The sequence below is a fragment of the Copadichromis virginalis genome, linkage group LG6 (assembly GCF_057382275.1).
Source record: "Copadichromis virginalis isolate Kocher_CV1m ecotype Utaka linkage group LG6, C_Virginalis_male_GT1.1, whole genome shotgun sequence".
Lineage (NCBI taxonomy): Eukaryota > Metazoa > Chordata > Actinopteri > Cichliformes > Cichlidae > Copadichromis > Copadichromis virginalis.
In genome coordinates this window covers 43,463,388-43,486,786 of record NC_140623.1, presented here as the reverse complement: position 1 = coordinate 43,486,786, position 23,399 = coordinate 43,463,388, and the positions used below count along the sequence as shown (strand labels likewise).

Sequence of the window (23,399 nt, the reverse complement as noted above, 5' to 3'; positions counted from 1 at the left end):
ATTCACTCCGACACGAGGGCGGAGCGCGAGGGCGGAGCACGATCGCTGCACGCTTAGCATGAAAGTGATTAATGTGCAGCTGTGAAACACGAGACCGGCAACAAGGAAAAGAGAAACAACAGGATCCACATGTCAGCTTTTATTTAAATACATGGTCAATGTAGAAAAGTCAGTTATTAGAAACGTCACTGTTTCTGCTTCACTGAACATCAAACCTGGAGCTCCGCCTTCTTAATTGGTCTGTTACTACGGTAACCTCACAGCAGCTAAAAACACCCCAACATCACGAACACGTCCAGAGGCTACAGCTGCCTGTGTCACCATCCACCTGTCAGTCAGAGGCCACGCCCCTAATCATGAAAACTTTTAATACAATTTAAACGTCCTCGGCTGTTACGGAGGAGGAAACGGTCCAGAGAGCAACCAGTTTGTGCATCAGGCTGTGAAACTGTGTGATTCACTTCTTATTTTAAGCCCAGAAGTTAAAGTTTTAAAGTTTTTCCCAGTGATTCTGTAAAAGGAGTTTTTTTATTTTATTTTTTTGCTGTGGAGCTGAAGGTTTTCACTCTTCTCGTTAATCGTGGTCACAGTTTCTGATGATGAACTCCGTGTGCACTAAGCTCAGGCTGCTTGAAACAGTTTTTTCTGGATAAAGTCACTGAGCTGGCTTGAAGTGGGTGGAGCTAAAGCAGACAGAGGCTGAACTGAGATAAAGGGTTTGAGAAGCTTTGGGGCTTCGACTCGGAGTTCGATCTGTCTGAGAGCAGCACTCACAGCCCAAACCGTGATCTAGGTAACGTTCTGGGCGTCTCTCGTCATTCTTCCGACTCAATGAGTTAAACTGCAGGAATGTCTTAAAGACATAAAGACCTGGATGGCCGCTAACTTTCTGCTTCTTAATTCAGATAAAACTGAGGTTATTGTACTCGGCCCTGAAAAGCCTAGAAATATGGTATCTAACCAGATTCTTACTCTGGATGGCATTACCTTGGCCTCCAGTAACGCTGTGAGGAACCTTGGAGTCATGTTTGACCAGGACATGTCCTTCAACACACATATTAAACAAATATGTAAGACTGCTTTCTTCCATTTGTGCAACATCTCTAAAGTTAGAAATATCCTGTCTCAGAGTGACGCTGAAAAACTAGTTCATGCATTTATTACTTCCAGGCTGGACGACTGTAATTCATTATTATCAGGAAGTCCAAAAAACTCCCTGAAAAGCCTTCAGCTGATCCAAAATGCTGCAGCAAGAGTCCTGACAGGGACTAGAAAGAGAGAGCAGATTTCTCCTGTTTTGGCTTCCCTTCACTGGATTAAATAATCAGGCCCCATCTTATCTCAATGACCTTGTAGTACCATATCACCCTATTAGAGCACTTCGCTCTCGCTCTGCAGGCCTACTTGTTGTTCCTAGAGTATTTAAAAGTAGAATGGGAGGCAGAGCCTTCAGTTTTCAGGCCCCTCTTCTGTGGAACCAGCTTCCAGTTTGGATTCAGGAGACAGACACTATCTCTACTTTCAAGATAAGGCTTCAAACTTTCCTCTTTGCTAAAGCATATAGTTAGGGCTGGACCAGGTGACCCTGCATCCTCCCTCAGGCTACGTTCACACTGCAGGTCTTGATGCTCAATTCCGATTTTTTGATCAAATCAGATTTTTTTGTCTGCTCATTCACACAAACGTGCTCTAGTGTGAACGCTCAAAGCGGCCGCATGCGCAAAAGAAGACGTCCCACACAACGCGCTCTGTTTAGACCCAGACCAACAGCATTGTTTGACAGATGGCCGTTAATATAAAGACTTCGAACTTTACGTTTCCCAGTTTTTGCTTTAAGTTATTTTGTTATTTACATAATAATGTAAATAACCTAATAATGATCCTTGTTGCTGTTTTAGAGGAGCGGAGCTTCTAGCTGCAGATTTCTGTCAGAATCTGCAGATTATACAGTACAAATAAAATGTTCACGTTTCTCCAACGCTGTCTTCCCAACAGTTTCACGGGATGGACAGGAAGCATTCACGATGTCTTCTTCGGCACTGATAATTGGTGTCTGTCTTGTGTCAGTGACTAAAACATCGGATATGTTTCAGATTCAGCACCACATACGAAAGTGACCCAGGTCGGACCTGAAAATATCGGATTTGTGCCGTTCACACTGTCACACCATGATCGGATATGAGTCGCACAGGGTCAGAAAAGTCGGATTTGATGCGCTTTCGCCTGCAGTGTGAACGTAGCTTTAGTGATGCTGCAACAGGTGTAGGCTGCTGGGGGATTCCCATGATGCACTGGGTGTTTCTTCTTCACTCACTATGTGTTAACAGACCTCTCTGCATCCACAGCATGTCTTTATCCTGTCTTCCTTCTCTCACCCCAACCAATCACAGCAGATGGCCCCGCCCCTCCCTGAGCCTGGCTCTGCCGGAGGTTTCTTCCTGTTAAAAGGGAGTTTTTCCTTCCCACTGTCGCCAAAGTGCTGCTCATAGGGGGTCATATGACTGTTGGGTTTTTCTCTGTATGTGTTATTGTAGGGTCGACCTTACAGTATAAAGTGCTTTGAGGCGACTGTGTGATTTGGCGCTGTGTAAATAAAGCTGAACTGAATTATACATAATGTAGACGCTCACAGTAACTGTCCAGGTTCAGTGTGGCTGCTGTTAACCGAGGTGTGATCGTTCACCTGTTGTGTCGTGACAGCGCGGCGCTCAGCGATACAGAGATCCACCTCCTGATGATCGCAGTGACAAACAGAGGAGGAGCTCTTCTGAAACGAGTGAAGGTTTAATGAAGTGATTCTAAAAACGCTCAGACCCACTGAGCGCGAGCAGCTGAGCGCGTTACATACAGACCACGGATCGTGCAGAGTCCCACCTGCCTCTGGACAAACACTCGTGCTGAGCAGCAACTGATTGGCCGAGTCTGACGACAGCAGGGAGCCGGAGAGGAAAAGCTGACCTGCACGTTTTCCCTGCTCCTGACCCGCTGAGGCGCCGGGAAAAAGGCACCGAGCAGTTCTGTTTATGTTTTGGTTTGTCAGAGGTTTCCGCCGCCCTCTGATGCGGCGCGGCGGTCAGCCGGTGCCGTGGCTACTGTACTCGAAGACGCCTTTCTTGAAGAACGAGGAGAAGTCGCAGACGTCTCGTTTGGACAGATGGAAAAGGCCGTCTTCGTCCGCTCGGAGGGGCGAGCTGGAGGACGACAGCATCACTCGGAACAAGTTCCTCAGATAACGCTGCAGTGAACCACAGAAGAAGAAAGTCGGCTGTGTTAGTGAGCCAAAACATTAAGAACACTCACAGGTTAAGTGCAGCTGGCCCTTATCAGACGTCCTCATCATCCTCCTCACCATCATCAGTGCTCTTTGACTCCCTCTCTGTCCTCTGAGAATACCTGCCTACAGCCCACCCCCACACGGACCACAGCCAATCAGCTCAGACTCAAAAACGTTACGTTTGAAGTCTTCGAGTGAAAAATTCATACAAAATAAAGCACACGCGTCCTGGTCACCTCTCGTTCAGATTACTGTAACTCTGTTCTCCCAGAAATCTCCTTAATCAGCCCCAAATGTTCCTCCACGTACCTCCAGGTGATTCTGCCGCTCGGCGACCATTCGCTCGTCCCGGTTTCCAAACAGCTTCTTTGGCGGGAAATCGAGAGCGGTGAGCTGAAACAGACAGAGTTCAGAGACGATCACCTGGCGCCAGAACACTGAGTATAAAGGTATAAGCTAGCCTCTTCATCAGGACGTCTCTGTGACCAATCTGTAAGGCTGAACCTGGACTGAGACCAGGTGAGCTCAGGTGACTGTGGAGCACCGTTTGGTCTTTCAGGTGTGCTTCTGCTGCTGCACCAGTCCCTCACCACAAAGACTCAAACCAGCAACTTTCAGATGATCCTTTAATGATCTGTGTTTCAGTATTAAGTTACGAGCCAGATGCGTCATCAGTGTCCTGTGGGCTACGCTGTAGAGCTGAAGGTTTTCACTCTTCTCGTTAATCGTGGTCACAGTTTCTGATGATGAACTCAGTGTGCACCAAGCTCAGGCTGCTTGAAACACAGTGTTTTTCTACTCTGGGATCTGGATAAAGTCACTGAGAGCTGGCTTGAAGTGGGTGGAGCTAAAGCAGACAGAGGCTGAACTGAGATAAAGGGTTTGAGAAGCTTTGGGGCTTCGACTCGGAGTTCGATCTGTCTGAGAGCAGCACTCACAGCCCAAACCGTGATCTAGGTAACGTTCTGGGCGTCTCTCGTCATTCTTCCGACTCAAACACAGAAACGTTTTTCTGCTGCTTTGATCTGTAAACTGTTCTAAAAGCTGGTGACGTGTCTCACCTCTGGATATTTTAACTTCAGGCTCTTGTGCATTTCCCGGAAGCGGCTGTAGCGTCTGAACACCGTCCACGTCTCGTCCATCACAGTGATCTGACCAAAGAGAAGCACATGAACATCGAGATGATGGACACCAAATCTGAGCTCGCTGATCTACTCAGCCATTCTACAAGAATGACACATCTGGATACCAGTGGAGATGGACCACCAGTTTACTTGACTTATTGGTGACGAGTCAGAAAGTGCACGAGTCTGTCATTTCACCACTTTAAGTGAAGGCGAGCAACAGATCCAAGCTGGCGTGGCCTGAGAGAAGCTCTGCTCAACTTCGAGGTGAGCGACTGAAGCAACTACCAATGAGAGTGCAGGACACTGTAAATACGTTAGAGGGTTACCAAGGCAACCAGACCCTGGAACCTCTAAAAGCAAGGAGTGAATCGCTTCCAGCGTGGAGGCAACTTTAGTGACGGCGGTGGCTCCCGTGTCGACTTTGGCCCGTGGCGATGGTGCTGTGCAGACTGCGATCAAACGACGGTTTCATGTAAACAGCTGAGCTTTTAATCAGAAATGTAGTTATTAACAAACGCGCTACGAGCAACCGTTTACCCCCGTGCATCGTTGCTAACCGCAGTAATTCAAAGAACACGCACAGAGCGTGCAAGTCAAAGATGTAACTCAAATTCTTCTAAAGTTCAAATTTCAGAAAGAAACAAAGTAAGAAATGAAAATTGTGGACTTTGGCAGCGTCTTCGGCGTCACTTTGTTCTTGTATTTGTTTGGTAGCAGACAGAGACACATTATTTACTTCATACTGACGCCAACGCACCACATCTGGACTTCAGACTTGTTGGTTTGAAGGTGTGAGCCCTCCTGTGAATGTTAGAGAGAAGGCAAAAACAAAGTGGATGTGCGACTGAGGCAAATCATATAAAGCGCTTTGAGTGCTCAGAGTAGGAAAGTGCTGATTAAGAACCCGTCAATTTAGCATTTAGTTTCTCATGGCCGTCGCCCAGGTTCCCCCTGTGAGCCCTGCCCCTAACGCCGGTTCACCAGAACACACCTGCCCTGGTCTTTGAAAGTTGTTCTATGAACTCTTGACAATAAACGTTCTGACCTGCTTCATAAACACAGAGTGAGGGTTGCAGGTCGTCACAGCTTCAGGGTTTAAGCAGCCAACCCATGACCCTGACACTGTACATGTGTACCTAATAAAATGCACAAGCAGTGCAGACGCAAGCATGAAATCTCAGTTTTAACATGCATTTAGATAGAATCTGTGATTGGACTCACCTTCACCTCAAACTCAAAGTGCTCGTCCTTCCCCTGCCCGCGGAGAACGTAACGAGGAATGCTAAGTTTAACAGGCTCCTGGAGGCCGCCACAGCTCGTCCCAGGAGGACGAGACACCAAGTGCTGGACAGGAAGTCGTTGAAAAAGAGAAGGAAAAAAGAAGCGGAGGGTAAAAGGCTGACTCGGAAAATTACAATCAGGAAATTGTTCATTTACAAACCCGTTATAGCCAAAAACCTCCAAACAAATCAGAAATCAAACCAAAACTTTATTACTCGGTCAGCATCCCAACATCATGTCTCTGCAAAGAAATTACACATGAAGTAATATGAACATGGAAGCCACTCCTCTACAGTCTACATGGTGCATGTACACTGACCACAAACAAATCATTCGACGAATAAACAGCTACATTTCTGTATCATCAAAGTTAAAAAGTTTACAATTTTATTAAAAAAATAGAAAAATACTTCAAGATGACGCACCTTTTAAGGTCCAATTTATTAATTAGAATTCATGTAACATCTTAAAATAAATAAGGTGTCTGATTGTGGACAAACACGAGATAGGCACACTGTGTCCAGGTAATGCTGGGCTTCAGGTGCACAGGTGATTAATCAGAGTCTGAGCTTCAGAGGAGCAGCCAAAGCATAATTTCCAGGATTCACACGGACCTCGATCAGAAGGAAGGTCGGCCGCGCCACGTCTGAACTGCACCTCTCTCTTCACGGTTTGCGATTTGGGCTTCATAAAAACAAAGTCTACCACCACGCAGGTGTCGGTCTTCTTCACGAGCAGGCACCTGATGTCAGAACGCTTGCGGAGTTTGACTCCTTGAAACTGTGGGTGGGTGGGGACCAGACTGGATCCCCGCGGCACTGGATGAAAGACGCCATCCTCTCGGAGAAGAGCTACGTGGGTGTCCGTCAGGAGGAACTGGGAGATGGTGTCCCCGTGCACACAGGTAGAGTTCTTGACTTTGACGCTGGTGTAGAGCAGGGGACGGACATTAGCAAGCGAAGGTTTGCCGGGACCATCCATGTTCCCGTGGATGATGTAGAGCAAGTCGGCGAGGACGCGCTTAAATCTGGAAGTGATGTGAAGCCCGCTGTCAAGGATGACGTCAGGAACTCTTGAAGTCCAATCCAGAGAGATTACCATTAGGTCGGCAGAGAGCAACGGCTGACGTTCGGTCTCTTCAGGGATCTTCTCAGGAAAGAGAGCATTCAGCAGAGCCCTGCAGAAGTCCTGAGTAAGCTCTTTGCTGTACGTGAAGATAGCTAGGACGGTGTCTTCGGTGCAGCCTGTTAGGCGGATGTGCTGCCCTGCCAGACTTATCTGGACTTCCCGGATTTCTTGGAGTTTAAAGCGGTGAAAAATAGTCAACATGTTTGTAGAATCCGTCCTCGCTGAGAGAATGATTAAGTCAGTCTCTGACAAAAGCAGACAGGCGGGTTTTGGGATGGGTTTCTTACAGTTAGCCGCTCTGAGCCAAAACACACTCAAAACCTTGCCAAAATTCTCCCGAGGAGCCAGAGATTCCAGCTCTTCCAGGATCCTCTGGGATGAAAATGTCTGTAGCTCAGACAAAACAGCCGGAAGCTCGACCAGCCTCTGATGAAACACTTCTGGACTGGTAACTCTCGAAGAGGACACGGATCCTTCAGGCCAACCAGAGATGTTCGGGATCGGCGGAGCTCCGCGATTCTGTGGGAGCCTCAGCACACAATCCTTCGACAGATCCACCGAAGTGCCTTTGTGCTCGGCTGCGATTGAAGGATTTGGCTCTTGGTGAAGCCGTGTTTGATGAATCAGCGGCAGCTCTTTGGATATCGTGCTCACGTACTGAGGGAGGACAACCTTCATGTCGCCTGCTTGAACGTTTCGAATGATGTCCCGTGTGCCCTGAAGCTTTCTACCAGCATCTTTACACACCTCGGACAGTTTGTCAGCAAAGTAACCGAAGACAAAGCTCTTATTGGCTGTCACTTTCTCTGCTTCTGCATCCAGTTCTGGTTTTGTTTGACCAATAAAGGATCCCATCATCTGCTGCTGACTTACTTGTAACCACTGAACCACTGAACTGATGTAACCACTGTTAAAGCTGCGTGACTTTGAGGAATGATCAGTGGGCGGTTTCGTCTCGCCTGCTCTCCCTGAATCACATGTTTGGGATTCAACCTTTTCCTCCGAGTTAGAAAACGAGCGTCCATCGTGAACCTCCTGCTTTTCACCACGATCATCGTCAACACAGCAGGTGGAATCACTTCCATCAGATCTGTTGCTGTGCTGGTCTGGGTGCACTTCTTGCTCAATTTTGTGTTCGGCGTTCAAACAGTTGAGGTCACAAACTGCTCGGCCCACTTCTCCTTTGCTGAGGTCATTGTTTTCAGGAACTTCCACTTTTTCAATGTCTGTAGACTTTTGCGTTTCTTCTCTTTGAATCTGTACGAGACCACGTTCTGGTTCCTCTGACATGTTTTTGTGGACATTAGGACAGACTGCCTCAAACTCCAGGGAATGCTGGAAGCTAGACCCTCTGGCTCTCTGTGTGCACAAGGGGGGGAGTGGAGTCCGTGACTAAGGTGGAGGCTCTAGGAATTATGCTGAAGTTCATAATCCACCCACTGAGAATTACAGTTCCTCCAATCACCAGGTGCACAGGTGGGATGTAAGTGATTTAAATCAATAAGGTGAAAGTTTGTCATGCAAATTAAATTGACAAGTGCACGAAAACTTCTTTCCGAAAGGTTTGAAACTCAAACACAGGCAGAAAAGCATTTGCAAACAGTTCACTTCCAGGGGCAAAGGTCGTCAGCTCATCTCAGCTTTGACTAAAATCATCTGCAAATACTGTTTTACCCAAGTTTGCACAGTTTGAAAGGAAAGACGTTTGGATACTCTGATCATTTCTGCTTCCCATGCTTTGGTTGACCATCATAAAGCAGAGAGTGAGCTTTCCGTTCTCCCAAAAATACAAAGATAAACCAGCTGCAGGGTTTCCCTATGATGTTTAAGCTGAAACTGGTTTAACTGGTACCAACTCCTACTCTAGGATTACATGCACAACGCAGTCTTCTAAAAAAACGTTCAGCCAGCAAAGCTAGCTGACACGAAGCTAAAGTGGCCAGCAGGGGGCGACTCATCTAGCTGGAATCTTCTCCTACACTTGTACAGTTTTATCGTCTCAGTTTCTGGTTTCAGGAGGTTCGTTTTAGACGCTGAGAATCAGTCAGGGCTGATTCTGGGCGGGTCTAAACTGTGACGGACAGCTGTGAACCTACGAGCTCGGTCATCACATCTGGTTTCAAAAGACCAAGATGGAAACAGCAAGAATGCTCCGTCTGAGGCTCAAAAATAAATACGTTCATTGATTCATTTAAAAAACTAACCGAGGTGGTCTACGTCCATCTTTTATATAGTGAGTATGAACAGAACTACAGGTGAGCATCTGAAGTGTCAAACTGTATTGACATGAAGCCTGCTTCGCGTTAAAGTGAAAGGATCTTCCAGGGAACACCGACCTCTGAGGACACGCCCAGTTTTGGCGACACCGTGTGATCTTCTATATTTCACTAAGCCAAGCTGGCGACGACAGGGTTAAAAAAGATAAACACTAATCCCTCGAACCCTCAGCTGAACCTCTGGGTTAAACGCTGCAGCTGGAACATTCGGAGCTTCTCTGTTTGTCATCGAACATTTAAAGAGAAAGCCCATTCTCTGTCTCCTTTCAAATTAAAAGCATATTTATCACCTCAGGATAGTCTGATTAAATTAAGGGCATGCATGAGGCACATCTGGAACACGATGCAGAGATAAAGAACCGCGCCTTAATAACGCGGCAGGATTCGACCCTGGTCTTACCTGATACTTGAGCTTCCTCGGATTAATGTTCGGGAGCTTTTCATCCTCCTGAAAACAATAAAAATAAACTTCAGTGTCTCCAAACATAATGTGGACAAAGTAAAAAGCATCGTGTTCGTTCATAGTCATTATTTATGATGACAGGAAATAAACCCAGGATAAATGAAAGCCAGGGAGAGAGGAAATCAAAGCACATCTGGGGACTCGTGCAGATTAGAGAGCAGGAAAAGTCTGATGGTGGGAATGAAGGCTGGAGGATCCTGGTCTTACCTCATCTGTCAATCTAACAGAGCTACAGTCGCTAACCTCCTCCTCCTCCTGCAGGGTCAAAGAGCTAAACATCAGTTCTACAGAGAAAACCTGGATTTATTCATCCGAACTTTACTGGAGACGACAGCAAGAAGCAAACACTACAAACTCTGCAGCAACACAATCCCTCAATGTTTAATCACACGACAGAAAACACATGCTGGAGAGCAGCGTGGAGACCCAGACACGCACACACACACGCACGCGCACGCACACACACACGCGCGCACACGCACACACACTCTCACACACACACGCACACACACTCTCACACACACACGCACACACACACGCACTCACACGCACACACACACACGCACACACGCACTCACACACACACACACACACACGCGCACACTCTCACACACACACACGCGCACACTCTCACACACACACACACACACACACACACACGCACTCACACACACACACACACACACACACACACTCTCACACACACACACACACACACACACACACACGCACACTCTCACACACACACACACACACACACACACACACACACACACACACACACACGCACTCACACACACACGCGCACACTCACACACACACACGCACTCACACACACACACACACACACACACACACTCTCACACACACACACACACACACACACACACACACGCACACTCTCACACACACGCACTCACACACACGCGCACACGCACACACACACACACACACACACACACACACACACACACACACACGCACACACACACACACACACACACACACACACACGCACACTCTCACACACACGCACTCACACACACGCGCACACACACACACACACACACACGCACACACACACACACACACACACACACACACACACACACACACACACACACACGCACACACACGCACACACACACGCACACACACTCACACACACTGTTCTACTACACGACTGCGTCGCGCTCCCGTCTCACTGCACATGGTTGGAATGACAATAGAGCCGCTGGACTGAAAACCTTTATTTGACTTTTCAGGCTTTTCAAAGCTGAATTCTGATCAACCTGACAATTAATCAATAACGCTGCCAATCAGAATTTCAGAGTAAAAGCTGAATGAATCAGCCTGAAGGTCAGTGGTTACTCTGAAAACGAGTGTCGGCGGTGGGGATGAAGCGCCTCGAGGCGCCTGGATCAGATTTGTGCAACAACCCAATCAGAGGACGTGTCGACCGCCGTTCCCCGGTGCTCGGCAGGTTAAATGTGGGCTGTGATGAAGAGTGTGGTGCCTCTTACTCGCAGTGATTCTGTGGACAGAGACAGATCCATGCTGCTGCCGTTCAGGAGGTTCATCTTGCGTAGCCGCCGCTGGACTTCCTCTTCGATGTAGGCGTTTATCCTGCAGGGCGCACACACACACACACAGTGAACACGGGGAGGCGGTCCTTGCAGAGTGAGGCGGGGCTTGGTGTGGCGTACCTGTCGTCGGACAGCGGCAGCAGCGTGTTCAGACCCTGGATGTGAGTGGCGGGTGAGCCGCCGTGACCCACCCGTTCGTCGCTGCTGATGGAGTGCGTCCAGCTGGTGTCGTCGCCCTCGCTGATTCGCTGCCGCAGCTTCTGGATCTCGCGCTGCACTCTGGACACGAAACACACAGTGAGCCTTCAAAATAAAAGCCCCAGCAAGAATAAATAAAATGTGCAACTGCCGGATTAAACCGGTTCCTTTCGGAAACCGTTTCCATAGAAACCTCTGCTGGTCCAGCTCCGCCCCCGTCCTGGGGGTCCTGGCGAGAGAGCTCTTGCTCCTCTGCTCCTCGGAGTCAGGCTCGAGGGAGACGCTTCGCCTCAGGGCGGAGTGCCTCCTCTCCAGCCGGGCCACGGCCTGCTCCATCGCCTCCCTCTGCTGCTTCTCCTTTGACTCCAGGATCTCCTTCTCCTTCCTCCTCACCTTCTCCTCCTGCCGCGCCACGTTGGCCGTGAACTCGTAGGTCTCCTGGAGCTGCTGGAGCTGCCGGGCGCTGTGCCAATGGAGGCTCAGCTTCTCCTCTTTGTCCTCCAGCTCCTTCTCCACCTGGAACAGCGTGTTGTCGAGCCCCGGAGATCGGTCGCAGTTCCCGTTGCCGCTGCGCTCCAGCAGCTCCGAGGCTCTCTGCTTCTCCTCGGCGAGGGCGGGGAGGAGGCCGTTGGCGAGGTTGGCGAGCTGTCGCTCCTTCAGCTGCAGCCTGTGCTCCGCCTGTCGGAGGAGCTGCTCCTCGTGGCAGACAGCGGTGGCGTCCTGCGCTCCCTTCTCCTGCGTCTCCTTCAGGTGCTGCTGGCGCTCTCTCAGGCCGTGGGTGAGGAGCAGCAGGGCGCCACGCTCGGCGGCAACCTCCTTCTCCAGGCGCTCCCTTTGCTGCCGCAGCCCCTCCTCCAGCAGGTCCAGCTCCTTCACCTGAGCCGCCTTGAAGTCGGCGTAGCGGCTCTGGGCGGCCCGCGCCTCCTCGCCAGCATCCTCCACGTCCGGCCGCTCGGCGGCCTCTTTGGCGCAGAGGAGGGCTTCTCTGATCTCTGTCAGCGCCTGCTGCTCCTCCTCCAGGCGGCGGGCGTCCTCCCGGGTCAGCAGGGCGGTGGCAGCTTCGTGTTTCTCCCTCAGCTGCTCCTCCAGCCGCCCCACCAGACTCAGCTGCTCGCGCTCCTGCTCCTCCAGCCGCCGCCGCTCCGTCTCCAGACGCACCCGCTGCTCCTCGCGCTCCCTCTTCAGCCGCTCCAGCTCGCGGTAGATCTCCGTCTGCTCTGCCGCCTCCTGGTGCCTCCGCTGCTGCTCGTCCTGCTCCTCCGCACGGTCCGCCTCGTGCTCCTGCGGCTCCTTCCGCCGTCGCCTCCGTTGGAGATCCACCTCATTGATCTCGGAGCGCCTCTCCTCCTCGAAGCGCTCCTTCTCAGCCAGGAAGTCTCGCAGCCGGCTCTCAATGTCCTGGCTGCGGCGGTGGAGGCTCTCCTCCTGGCGGAGGATCCGCTGCTGCACCTCCTCGGACTCCTTGCGCTGACTCTCCACCTCCTGCTGGAGGCGCTCCAGCTCCGCCTTCTCGCTCTGCTGCTTGGCCTCCATCTCTTTGATCAGCCTCCTGCGGGAACAAAACAAAGCAAACGTCACCCGAGCCGCCCGAGCTCCACCAATCAGAGAGCTGGTCTTCAGGTGGGCGGACACGTACCTCTTCATCTCCAGCTTCTCCAGCTCTTCTCGCTGCTGTCGCTCAAACTCCAACCTAGGAAACAACACACCTCCGTCAGCTTCCTCGGAGCGCCCAAACGCACAAACACACACAGTCGAGCGGCGGCAGCACGTCAGACAAACAGCTTGGGATGAGACGGCAGGCGGCGACACGTCTAACCTCACAGCGGGACAGAAGCAGGAAGCTGGTGAGCAAATAAACAGCATGGATGAAGCAGACAGTGAGGGTGGAGGTGAGGAGGCACGGGACGAGTCGACACACGTCTTTGGGTCAAAACGGGACAGTTAGACAGGAAGTGCACGGCTGAGTCTACCTGAGGAAGACGGGGCCCTTCTCAGTGAAGAGACTGTGAACGGGACAGGGACACAGTTACATCCTTCAATCACAGCACGACAGAAACTCCCTGCCCTCCTTTAGCTACTCCTCAGGTGTGTCAGGCGACTTCGTCTTCAGACTTATTAGAAATAACGGGCGTTCCCTCCTGGAACCGCTGGAGCTGCTTAAAATATAACATGACTGTAACAAACTGTACAGAGCGGGGTGTCGATATTCAGCCATGACTCACAGCAACGAGAAGAACGATTGGTCGGCGTCTGCGGCGCGTCGCGGGGTTAAGGATCAGACCTCTGCAGAGGATGTCAGTCGAGGGCGGCGAGCTCAGCGGACGTCTCCGCGTTAGAGACGCTCGGAGAGTCGGAGAGGTGTGGCCGACCGAGCTGAGCTCACTTCAGCTGTTCCTGACTGTTTAATTACTTTAATCATCGTACGACGTGAGTAAAATTAGACGACGTGAAGTCAAAGGAGCTTGCAAAGAAAAGCGTTTGGACTTCTTTAAGTTACTTGAAGACGTTTCACCTCTCATCCGAGAAGCTTCTTCAGTTCTAAGGTCAAATGGTGGAGAGTCCCAGATATAAACCTAGTGGGAGTTTCCCCCCACAGAGGGACAACAGGACCCCTGATGATCCTCTAATCGCCTGAGCCAAGGTGTGAAACTGGGTGTGGGTCCCAATCAGCCAGAGTTTCGGGTGAGCTCATTGTGAAACCTGGCCCCACCTTATCATGCGAATTCCTGAGGTCAGATGGCCCAGGATGTGAGTGGGCGTTAAGGCGTCTGGGAAGGGATCTCAAAACTGGATTATAGATGGCATCTATAATCATCAGGGGGTCCTTTTGTCCCTCTGTGGGGGGAAACTCCCACTAGGTTTATATCTGGGACTCTCCACCATTTGACCTTAGAACTGAAGAAGCTTCTCGGATGAGAGGTGAAACGTCTTCAAGCAACTTAAAGAAGTCCAGACGCTTTTCTTTGCAAGCTCCTTTGACTACGATGACCTGGATGACTGAGAACCTTCACAGACATCTAGACGACGTGAAGCACGCCGCGCTAATCTGCAGCCCTGAACTCGCTGCTGGAGCAGCCGATGACCTGCTGACTCATCAAACCTCGGTCGTCTGAGCGCTCTCACGCCGTTTGAAGTCTGTACGGCGTTATGGCGCCGTGCATCGGCTCGTGTCTAAAAGCGAGCTCAGAAACTTCCCCTGACGCTCGGACACGGCAGCGTGCGTGCAGCGCCCGTGTGGTGATGGCAGCGAGAGATCTGCAGACTGGAAGTTTGGCTGAATAATGGAGAAACAGCTTCATGCAGAGCAGCTTCCTGATGGTGTTGTTATTTTATTTAAGCTCATGGACTGAAGTAATGATAGATTCTTTCAGTGATGTAAGGCGGAGGCTCCTCCTCCATCGGGAGGAGGCGCGGCCGTCCGCTTCACACGGACTCCCACTCAGTGTGGAGGACAGAGCGAGGAGGCGCGCATGATGCAGTCACTGCTCTGTTTGCAGAGTCGCACAATCAGAAATCACAGCCTGTGCTCTCCGAGCCGACAGGTTAAAGGTCAGCTGGTGTGTGACATCATCGCTCCATCAGCAGCCACTGCATGAAGCTCCTGATGGAGCCGAGAAGTTCAAGCTGATGTTCACCCCCCTCTGTGTGCGTGTGCGTGCGCGTGCAGTCACCCGGGGTTGTACAGCATCACAGTGGAGAGGTTCTCGCAGGACTTGGACAGATCGGTCATGGAGAGGCTGAACGTGGAGAGAAGGCCACTCTGAAACAGGCAGACGGCGTCCTCGTGAGGTTCACCAAAGACCTTCAAACACCTTTCAACACCTAAACTGAGGCCACGCCCTCACCTTTCGTTTCTCCCGCAGCTTGGCCGCCTCCTTCGGATGGTTGAAGCGAAACATGTTGGTCCTGCCGAGCAGAATGACGGCGCCTGGAAAACAAAACCGCACACGACAGAAACGGACGACTCAAATCAGAGCGACAGAACAAAGAGCATCTCTCAGGTAAAGGTGTGTCGCCTCCGGACGGAGATCCAGGTGTCCTGGTCTGTGCACAGCGAACACGTGCTGAAGCATCACGTTACTGTGGCAACGCCCTCCATTACCTTCAGCCCTTTAAAATCTGTTTAGACAGAGCAACACGCTACAGCTGGAGACGGGCCTCACCCTGGTTGAGCTGCGACGGCGCCGTCACCTGGACTCCGTTGACCGAACACTGAGCTCCGGCGAGCGGCACCAGAGTCACCGTCCCGTTCTGGTTCTCAAACATGCAGTGCTCGCTCTCCAGGTCCAGACCGTGCAGGACTGCAGGAGGAACGAGATCACGGTCAGCAACGCCATCAGCCTCTGCACTCATCATCATTACAGTTATGACTCACTGATGTCCTGCTCTGTGGACGCGTCCTCTCTGCCCACGTAGGTCCGCCCCTCCTGCAGAAACGAGACAGAGACACGCAGTCACTGCACCCACCCCTGACGTCCAGCGGGGGCAGCGGCGAGTCAGCCGCACAGAGTGTTTACAGCGTGACACACAAACAGTTTGGTCTTCACTCCTTCATAACACCTTTACGACTCACCTGAGCTGTTTAGAGGACTGAGATTATCTGACCAATAATAACAGACCGTGCACCAAGCACTGTGATTGGATGTTAGTGGCTGGCAGGTATCCGTGTGTGGATGCAGCCTGACGGCATAAACGATCACTAATCTAAAGGTGAGTCCGGGAGCGCGCTGACCTTTAAATGGTAGAGGATGATGCCAGTGCTGAGGAGGTCGTCGTCGATGCCGATGAGGTGAGGCAGCTCGGAGTCCAGCACCACGCCGATGCCCTCTTTCCTCAGAGCGAGCGTCTCCTCCTGCAACATTTTACAACTTCAGCCACAAAAAACAAACATCTGCTCCGAGGGGGGCCGGATGGTCAACGCTCGCCGCTACCTTGAGGATGTTTTGAGTCTCGTTCCATTTGTTGGTCCACTCTTTAGTCAGCTCCAAGACCTGCAAACAGCAGAGCGTCAGCTGCTTCTGCTCTCAGCTGTAAACGTAACGGCGGTCAAGCTGCCGGACGGCGTGAGACTCACCCGGGCTTCATTCTGGTGCAGCTTCTCCTCCATGCTCAGAGCGGTGGGCGAGTCCAGCAGAGCGATCTGACAAACAGAAACCACCAAGCTACTGAGCGCGCTCAGTCTGCGGCCTCGGGAACCGGACGGCTTCCTGTTTCCGAGGCCGCAGGCAACACGCATCACTTTAAAAGGCACAGAGGAAGATGCTGTAGTCCTGCACAACAACCGCCATGTTTGTAGTTCTTACCTGGTTGCCCTGGACCAACAGAGCTTTGAGCCGGGCGATTTCAGCCCGCAGTTCTCGGATCAGCCTGACGTTGGCGTCCTCGTTGATGGTGGGTTTGTTGATGATGTTCTTGGCTCGGTTGGCGTAGCGCAGAGTGCTGAGCGTCTCGCCGTAATTTACGTCGGCGGGAGAAATGGCTGAAACAGAAGGAGATTGCGTTTTCTCGGGGCGCTCTCGGACACTCGCATACGTTCACTTCGTGTTTTCTGCTCACTGGCGATCATGATGGTCTTGGAGTTTCCGCCCAGGCTGTCCTTCAGCAGCCACGTCAGCACCGAGTCTCTGTAGGGAACGAACACCGACTTCTTCTTCAGGTTGGTGTTCACGCCGCCCTGCGACATGTCGGCTGGAACGAGAAACATCCGTCAGTCAGAATGAGGATGAGGAGCAATCGGCGGCTTTAACGAGGCGCCCGACTTTGACTCCATCCCTGAAAACAAAAACTGAAGCACTGATGACACAACGGAAACAAAATCTAAGATTAAAAACAGTTAACCCCGCCCCTGAAGTCAAACCGCTCCTGACCTAAAGCAGAGATGACGTTGCCCAGGGTGACCAGCGACTTGTTGATGTTCCCGCCCTCCTTCAGTCGGACGCCGGTGGCTCCAGTGGCGTCGGCTCGCTCGCTGCCGGCCAGATCGACCAGGTGGATCTTACTGAGGGTTTCGCTGGGCATCTCGGCATCGAACTTGGCCTACAAGGGTCGAGCAGCAAAAGCAAACAATCACCATCCGTGAACGTTTACACGACATCCACGGCCATCACTTTGAAGCACGGAGATCATTTCAGAGCTCTCGTGGTTCTTCTCTCGCTCGCGGCTTGTTTTCGTGTCACGTCTCTCGAATTATTGGTAAAAATATTCGTATGAAAATCGTCGAGCTCAGCCGAGTACTTCCTCTGCTGACTTCTTTATGATGGCGTGGAACCCGTGACCGTCGCTGACCTGTGTGAAGTTGATGGTGAAGATGGCGTGCGAGCGGCTGCTGACATCGTTCATGCCGGTGCTGGCGGTGGTGCGGTTGATGTTTCCGGCCTCCATCAGCTCCTCCACGTCGCCGTAGTTCTGCACCAGGTGTTTGGACAGATCTGAGGTCAGGAGGGAAAACACGCCGAGCTCAGAGAAGACGATCGTATCAAAGATCGGAAGAGCGAGCGCGGGCTGTGTGACGTGGACGTGGTGAGGCTGATGGGTAACACCTTGACCCCCAGCCCCGCCCCCCAAGAATCATCAAAAAAGAACGAAACTCTGCATCAGCGGTTCAGGGGCACCGGACATAAAGGTTTTACCTTCCACGTAGGGCCCGCCTTTCGGGTGCTCCCTGACCCTCAGGTTGTAGGTCTGAGTGGACTTCCTCCTCAGCAGGTCTCTGACCCTCTCGTTGTAGATCTCCAGGTAGCTGAGGACACAAGCACAAACGTGAAAGCAGCCTTTCTGGCTGGACCCTCGCGTGCTGGAGTCGGACTCTCACCTGACTTCTGTGCGAAACGAAGCTTCGTCCCATCGAGTGGCCTCCGAGATCCGACTGAACAAACCCTCACAGATCCTCGGGATCAGGCCGGCGTCGCCCTAAACCGAGACCACAGACATCAGATCGTCCGGCTGAGCTTTCATCTACATCGGGGTGGGGAACTCCAGGCCTCGAGGGCCGGCATCCTGCAGGTTTTAGGTCCTGAGTCACATGATTAGTTCATTACCAGGACGCATCTAAAACCTGCATCACACCGGCCCTGGAGGCCTGGAGTTCCCCACCCCTGATCTACACCATCGTCGTGCTCCGTCACAACACGCTCGGAGCGTTCAGCTCGTGGTGAACACGAAGGAACCTCGGAGCACGTCTGAAGGAACGGCAGAGCGTCGATGCCGGCAAACAACTGAGTAATCTGCCAATCGGCAGCAGCTTCAGCGCTCGAGGTGTTTTTGAGTAAAATACATGCAGTCAGTTTAAAGTGGAGCACACTTCGGCGGTCTCACCGGCGCTCCCATCATGGTGTAGGACTTCCCGGAGCCCGTCTGACCATAGGCGAAGACGCAGGCGTTGTAGCCCTCGAACGCCGCCTTCAGCACGTCGGAGCCCAAATCTTTGAAAACCTGCGAGTGAAAGAGAACAAATGAGGTTGTATTTCTTCTTTGTGACACCACGGAGGCGGAGTCAATACGACGGGCTGCAGCGCGTGACCCGCTCACCTTTTCCTGAGAGACGAAGGTGGCGCTCTTACAGTCCATCGAGTCGTAGGAGAAGTCGTACGTGAAGGTTTTGGTGTGCTCCCTCACTGAGTCGCCGAGGACGCCATCGGAGATCTGAACCAATCACAGCTCAGAGGTTACAAACAGAGCGGTGAGCCCGTTTTCCTGATATTCTGACAAATGAGAGCGTTACCTTCAGGTTGGTGATGGAGGTTTTGGTTCCTTCCATCTCGATGATGCACTTTGCCATCAGATCCTTCTCCCTGAAAAACACCACGAAGCTTCACAGAGCGAACAGGACGACCCTTTACCTTCAGGTAGAACGCTGCCAACGGCAACGCTGTCAGATGTTTGTTACCATAGTTACACAGATGATAAACAGGCTGTCAGTGAAAACCAGACGTAGAGACTCGTATATGAAATCATCTCCTCCAGGTCAGCCTCGTACACCCTCCACTGCTATCCTGCTGCACCTGCTGCACCTGCTGCACGCCTCACAGAGCAGCGCTGAGCACGCAGCGTCTGAACTCATATAAAAGAAGAAACTGAACCGATAATCTAAGAAACGCTTAGAAACACTTTAAAATCTGCCGTTTGCCCACAACAACAACAACAACAGAGGAGGAGGGGCTTGTTTGTTTAAATAAATTTGAATATGTAAATATTAAATTTTTTTCTGTGCTGTTTTTTTGCTGATACGACCACAGAAGCTTCTCTGTGAATAAACACCACACACAGTGTCTCACACACGCACACACACACGCGCAAACGCACGCACACACACACACACACACGCACACAGTGTCACACTCCCACAGACACACACACGCTGCGACTTCCTGATGTTTTCTCACTCAGGTGTGTTTTATCTCTGCAGGTTGTGTAACTCTGTTTACTCTCACACTGAAGCAGTCACATGACCGGAGATCGAGTTAACACAAACACACCAGACCGGAGCTAAAAAGACAAAAGGGTCAAAGGTCAGTGGATCATGGGACTGTGAAACGTGTTATTAACTCTGTCAGTGCGCCCCAGGGTGGCTGTGGCTACAATGTAGCTGCCATCACCAGTGTGTGAATGGGTGGATGACTGGATATGTAAAGCGCTTTGGGGTCCTTAGGGACGAGTAAAGCGCTATATAAATACAGACCATTTACCATTTAACCTGCGCCGTGGTTACTTCACACGGATGAATCTTTTTCTCAGGCTTCCTCTGTGTGAACGCTCCGTGCACCTTGTGCTCTCACACTGATGTCATTCTCATCTTACTCAGATTTTATTTTGAAATGCTCACATTAGTAAGAAGTTCAGGATGTTGCTTCATTCTTAGCAGATTGAAACAATAATCTCTCATTTCTGCTGTAATCTCAGACTGACAGCACACAGATCCAGCAGCAGGAACCACACTCGGCGCTGCGAACATGAATAAATACTTAGATCAGAAAGCTGATTATTGGCTTAAACTCGGAGTTAAAGCTTCCAGCCTGGAGCTGAAGCAGTGAAATAAACAGGGCGAGCTGCAGGGCCGTAACCTGCTGCGGGCCCCCGAGCAGCCCCGACATTAACGTCAAGGTCGTCCTTTCACAAACACCTGGAAACCTGCACTACAGAACCAGGCTTCCACACGTTCACCCTGCTGCCCTCAGACAGGTGGAGCAGGCCGGTCAGAGTGAACGTGTCACATCCACCAAATGTTTCCATTGGACGGATTCAGGTAAACACGTTAATAATGTGTACCTGGTCATGAGGTCAGAGACACCAGCCCACAGTCCAGGTTCACACATTTGTGTGTGTTTGTGTGTGATGTGAGGTTTCTCAGACGCCCGTCAGCAAAACCACAAATGACGAGTTTAAAGCTGATTTTATATCCACACACACACACAGCGCACGGACCTCTCAGTTTCACCGTCACTAACACAACATTTATGCCTGGAGGTGTATGACACACAACACTTCAGTTCCCAGTGAAGGTGGAGGTTTTTGTTTTGAATGACAAATTCTCTGGAGACTGATGACATCACTTCCTGTTTCTAAACGACTCTGCAGAGTCTGAAAGGATGCGTGAGAATATTCCAACAAAGGACAGTCAGTTTGGCGCCTCTGGGCCTCCGTACATTAGAGAGGACCTGTGTGTCTTTGTAATCTTTCAATGAGCACTCTGACAGGTGTGGATTTTTCTCACCCCGCCCTGCTGCACCCTTCAGCCCCACACAAAAATCATGCAAAGCCGCAGACTTGAAATATGAAGCTGGAACAGCGACAGGCTGCCAGAGAGTCGATATCCGGGTTATTGAATCTGAATGAGGCAAAAATTAAATGTCAGCAGACGGGTCACGGTCACAGTACGACTAACAGCCAACAGACATGAACCAAGCTGCTGTGGGAACTAAATAAAAATATCTCTACTTTAGGAAAGAAGTAAAGCAACGCTGACCTAAAATATAAAAACACAGAGGAAACCTCTGTTTGATCAAACCTGTCAGCACAAACCTGCAGGAGGGTCTGCCCATAACCCCTACAATCAGAATAACTCTGACTAATAACACAAAGAGTCAGGATCAAGGTTATCATGTCCACCAAATGAGAATAAAACCAGCTGGGACAACAAACAAAGACAAAGACTGACATCCTGAGGAGGCTTCAGTGATCGTAATAAACCAAACTGAGACTCAAACATCAAAAACCTCCTGATACTCAGACGGGAATAAAACACAATCAAATGAAACCAGCCCACATTTTAACCCTGACTTCAGAGACGGCTGTGCTGTAGGGTGAACCTGGGGCCTCATCCCTGCAGACTCCTCCAGGTGAGCCCGCGCAGGCTCTCAGGTACACACGGCTGAGGCGATGACGTCAGCCAGCCTTTAAATCGTGAACATGAGCCGTGATAAGCTTAAAGTCACTCACCGCCTGTTCATGGGCCGGACCCGCACAGCCACCCGGACCGACGCCATGGCTCATCCCGCTGCTGTCCGCCGCTCCGCGGAGAGGAGCCGCTTTATGGCCGCTAACAGGCGAGCGGATAAACGGGGCAAAAGTCGTACAGATAAAAGCGGAGTGCGGAGAATGGTCCAAAGGGCACAGATGGAGACCGGGTGGGGGGGAGGGGGTCTCGGGAGCGAGTGGATGCTATCAGAGTCCGCTGACACCGAGTCGCTGTCCCGCTGCCTCAGACCTGCGGTCGCTGCTATCTGCTAGCCTGCTAGCCGGCATCAGGTGGTAAAAACATCGGGAAGTATGGAAGCCAGGAGGGGACACACCTCCGGAAGGACGGGAAATGATCTGTATGAAGAAATACAGGACGCGAGAGATTTTAATGTACATCTTTTAATAACTGGGGGTAAACAAAAACACACATTTGAGGTTTTATATGAAAAAATAAGTATACAGAAAGCAAAATTAATAATATGATTAATGATTAATAATAATAATACCTGACAGGTTTTTAAGTGACTGAAATTAATCACACATATATTTACCTAAACAGATGAAGACTGGCGAAAAATCATGAAAACAAGTTAAAAAAAAGTTTGAAAAATGCAAAATTAAGAAAACTTCAGATTTTTTTTTTTAGCATTGTTTTTTTTTATCTAACTGAAAATAAGTACTGTATTGGAAGATGGAATAGTTTGGCCAGTGCAGAAACCTCTAAGGGCTGTTTTGTTTTGTTTTTTAGTTTCTAACATTTTATTTCAGTGAGCACTTGCATGTCTGAGCTTTTGCTGTCACTGACAGCCAGGTCACTGCTGAGGGTCACTGATGCCAACAGACTCAATAAACTGATCAACAAGGCCATTAATGTTGTGGGGATGGAGCTGGACTCCCTTAGGGTGGTGTCTGAGAGGCAGAGATTGTTTAAGATAAAGACAATGCTGGATAACACCTCCCACCTACTCCATGACATGTTGGCCAGTCACAGGAGCACATTCAGTGAGAGACTGAGATTACCAAAAACACCACTGAACAACACATATTAGTGCTATTTCTTAAATTTGTAAACTCTGTAACATGTTGTATTATTTAAATACATTTACTGTTACTGTCTTGGAGCAACTGTGACCCACATAATTTACTTGGGGATTAATAAAGTATTCTGATTCCGATTTTAGTTTAGATTTAATGAGTTGTAATAAGCTCACAGGTAGCTGCAGTTCTCCTCCTGGCCTGCTGGTGGCGGCGGAGGGCAGAGGTCGTGAAAGCTTCAGCCGGCGCCACAGCGAAGTGTTTCCGGAAACTACATGAGCGGTGTGAGCCCAGAGGAGGTGAGCTCTATAGTTATGTTAAAAACGTTTATCCGAGGCTCCTCTGACCGCGGTTAAACGGAGGAGCTGCTGGGCGGAGGTTAAATCTGTAGAGGCGACTTTTGACGTTCAAGCGACGCCAGAAAAAAACATTTAGTTTAAAGGCTAGCTGGGCTAAGCTAACACATGCTAACATTAGCCGAGTGAGAGAGGTTTCTGGGAAGCTTTGAATGAATTCAAGCTGAAGCTTTTGATTTAGCCAGATCTCCTCAAACAGCGAGTTTTAAAGTGTAACGTA

At 50.6% G+C, this 23,399-nt stretch overlaps 1 protein-coding gene across 4 annotated transcripts; it reads right to left on the bottom strand.

Moving 5' to 3' along the window:
* Positions 1–124: 124 nt before the first annotated feature.
* kif16ba (kinesin family member 16Ba) lies at positions 125–23,064 on the bottom strand. 4 transcript variants are annotated; one of them, XM_085460529.1, is made up of 30 exons: positions 23,000–23,064; positions 21,768–22,142; positions 19,054–19,123; positions 18,861–18,974; positions 18,648–18,764; positions 18,145–18,242; positions 17,963–18,072; positions 17,619–17,761; positions 17,201–17,369; positions 16,890–17,021; positions 16,637–16,812; positions 16,408–16,473; positions 16,265–16,324; positions 16,066–16,185; positions 15,709–15,760; positions 15,497–15,634; positions 15,179–15,261; positions 15,005–15,093; positions 13,304–13,336; positions 12,970–13,023; positions 11,527–12,882; positions 11,256–11,414; positions 11,073–11,175; positions 9,757–9,804; positions 9,487–9,534; positions 6,251–8,169; positions 5,623–5,749; positions 4,336–4,425; positions 3,584–3,667; positions 125–3,235 (listed from the first exon to the last, which is right to left on the bottom strand). In XM_085460529.1, the coding sequence occupies exons 2-30, from the start codon at positions 21,812–21,814 to the stop codon at positions 3,074–3,076; spliced, it is 5,967 nt and encodes a 1,988-aa protein (XP_085316655.1). In that variant the 5' UTR covers positions 21,815–22,142; positions 23,000–23,064; the 3' UTR covers positions 125–3,073. The 4 variants fall into 4 exon arrangements, with proteins under 4 accessions (XP_085316655.1, XP_085316653.1, XP_085316654.1 ...); XM_085460527.1 differs by lacking the exon at positions 6,251–8,169 and having other exon boundaries at positions 5,623–5,745; XM_085460528.1 differs by lacking the exons at positions 6,251–8,169; positions 9,757–9,804 and having other exon boundaries at positions 5,623–5,745.
* Positions 23,065–23,399: the final 335 nt, after the last annotated feature.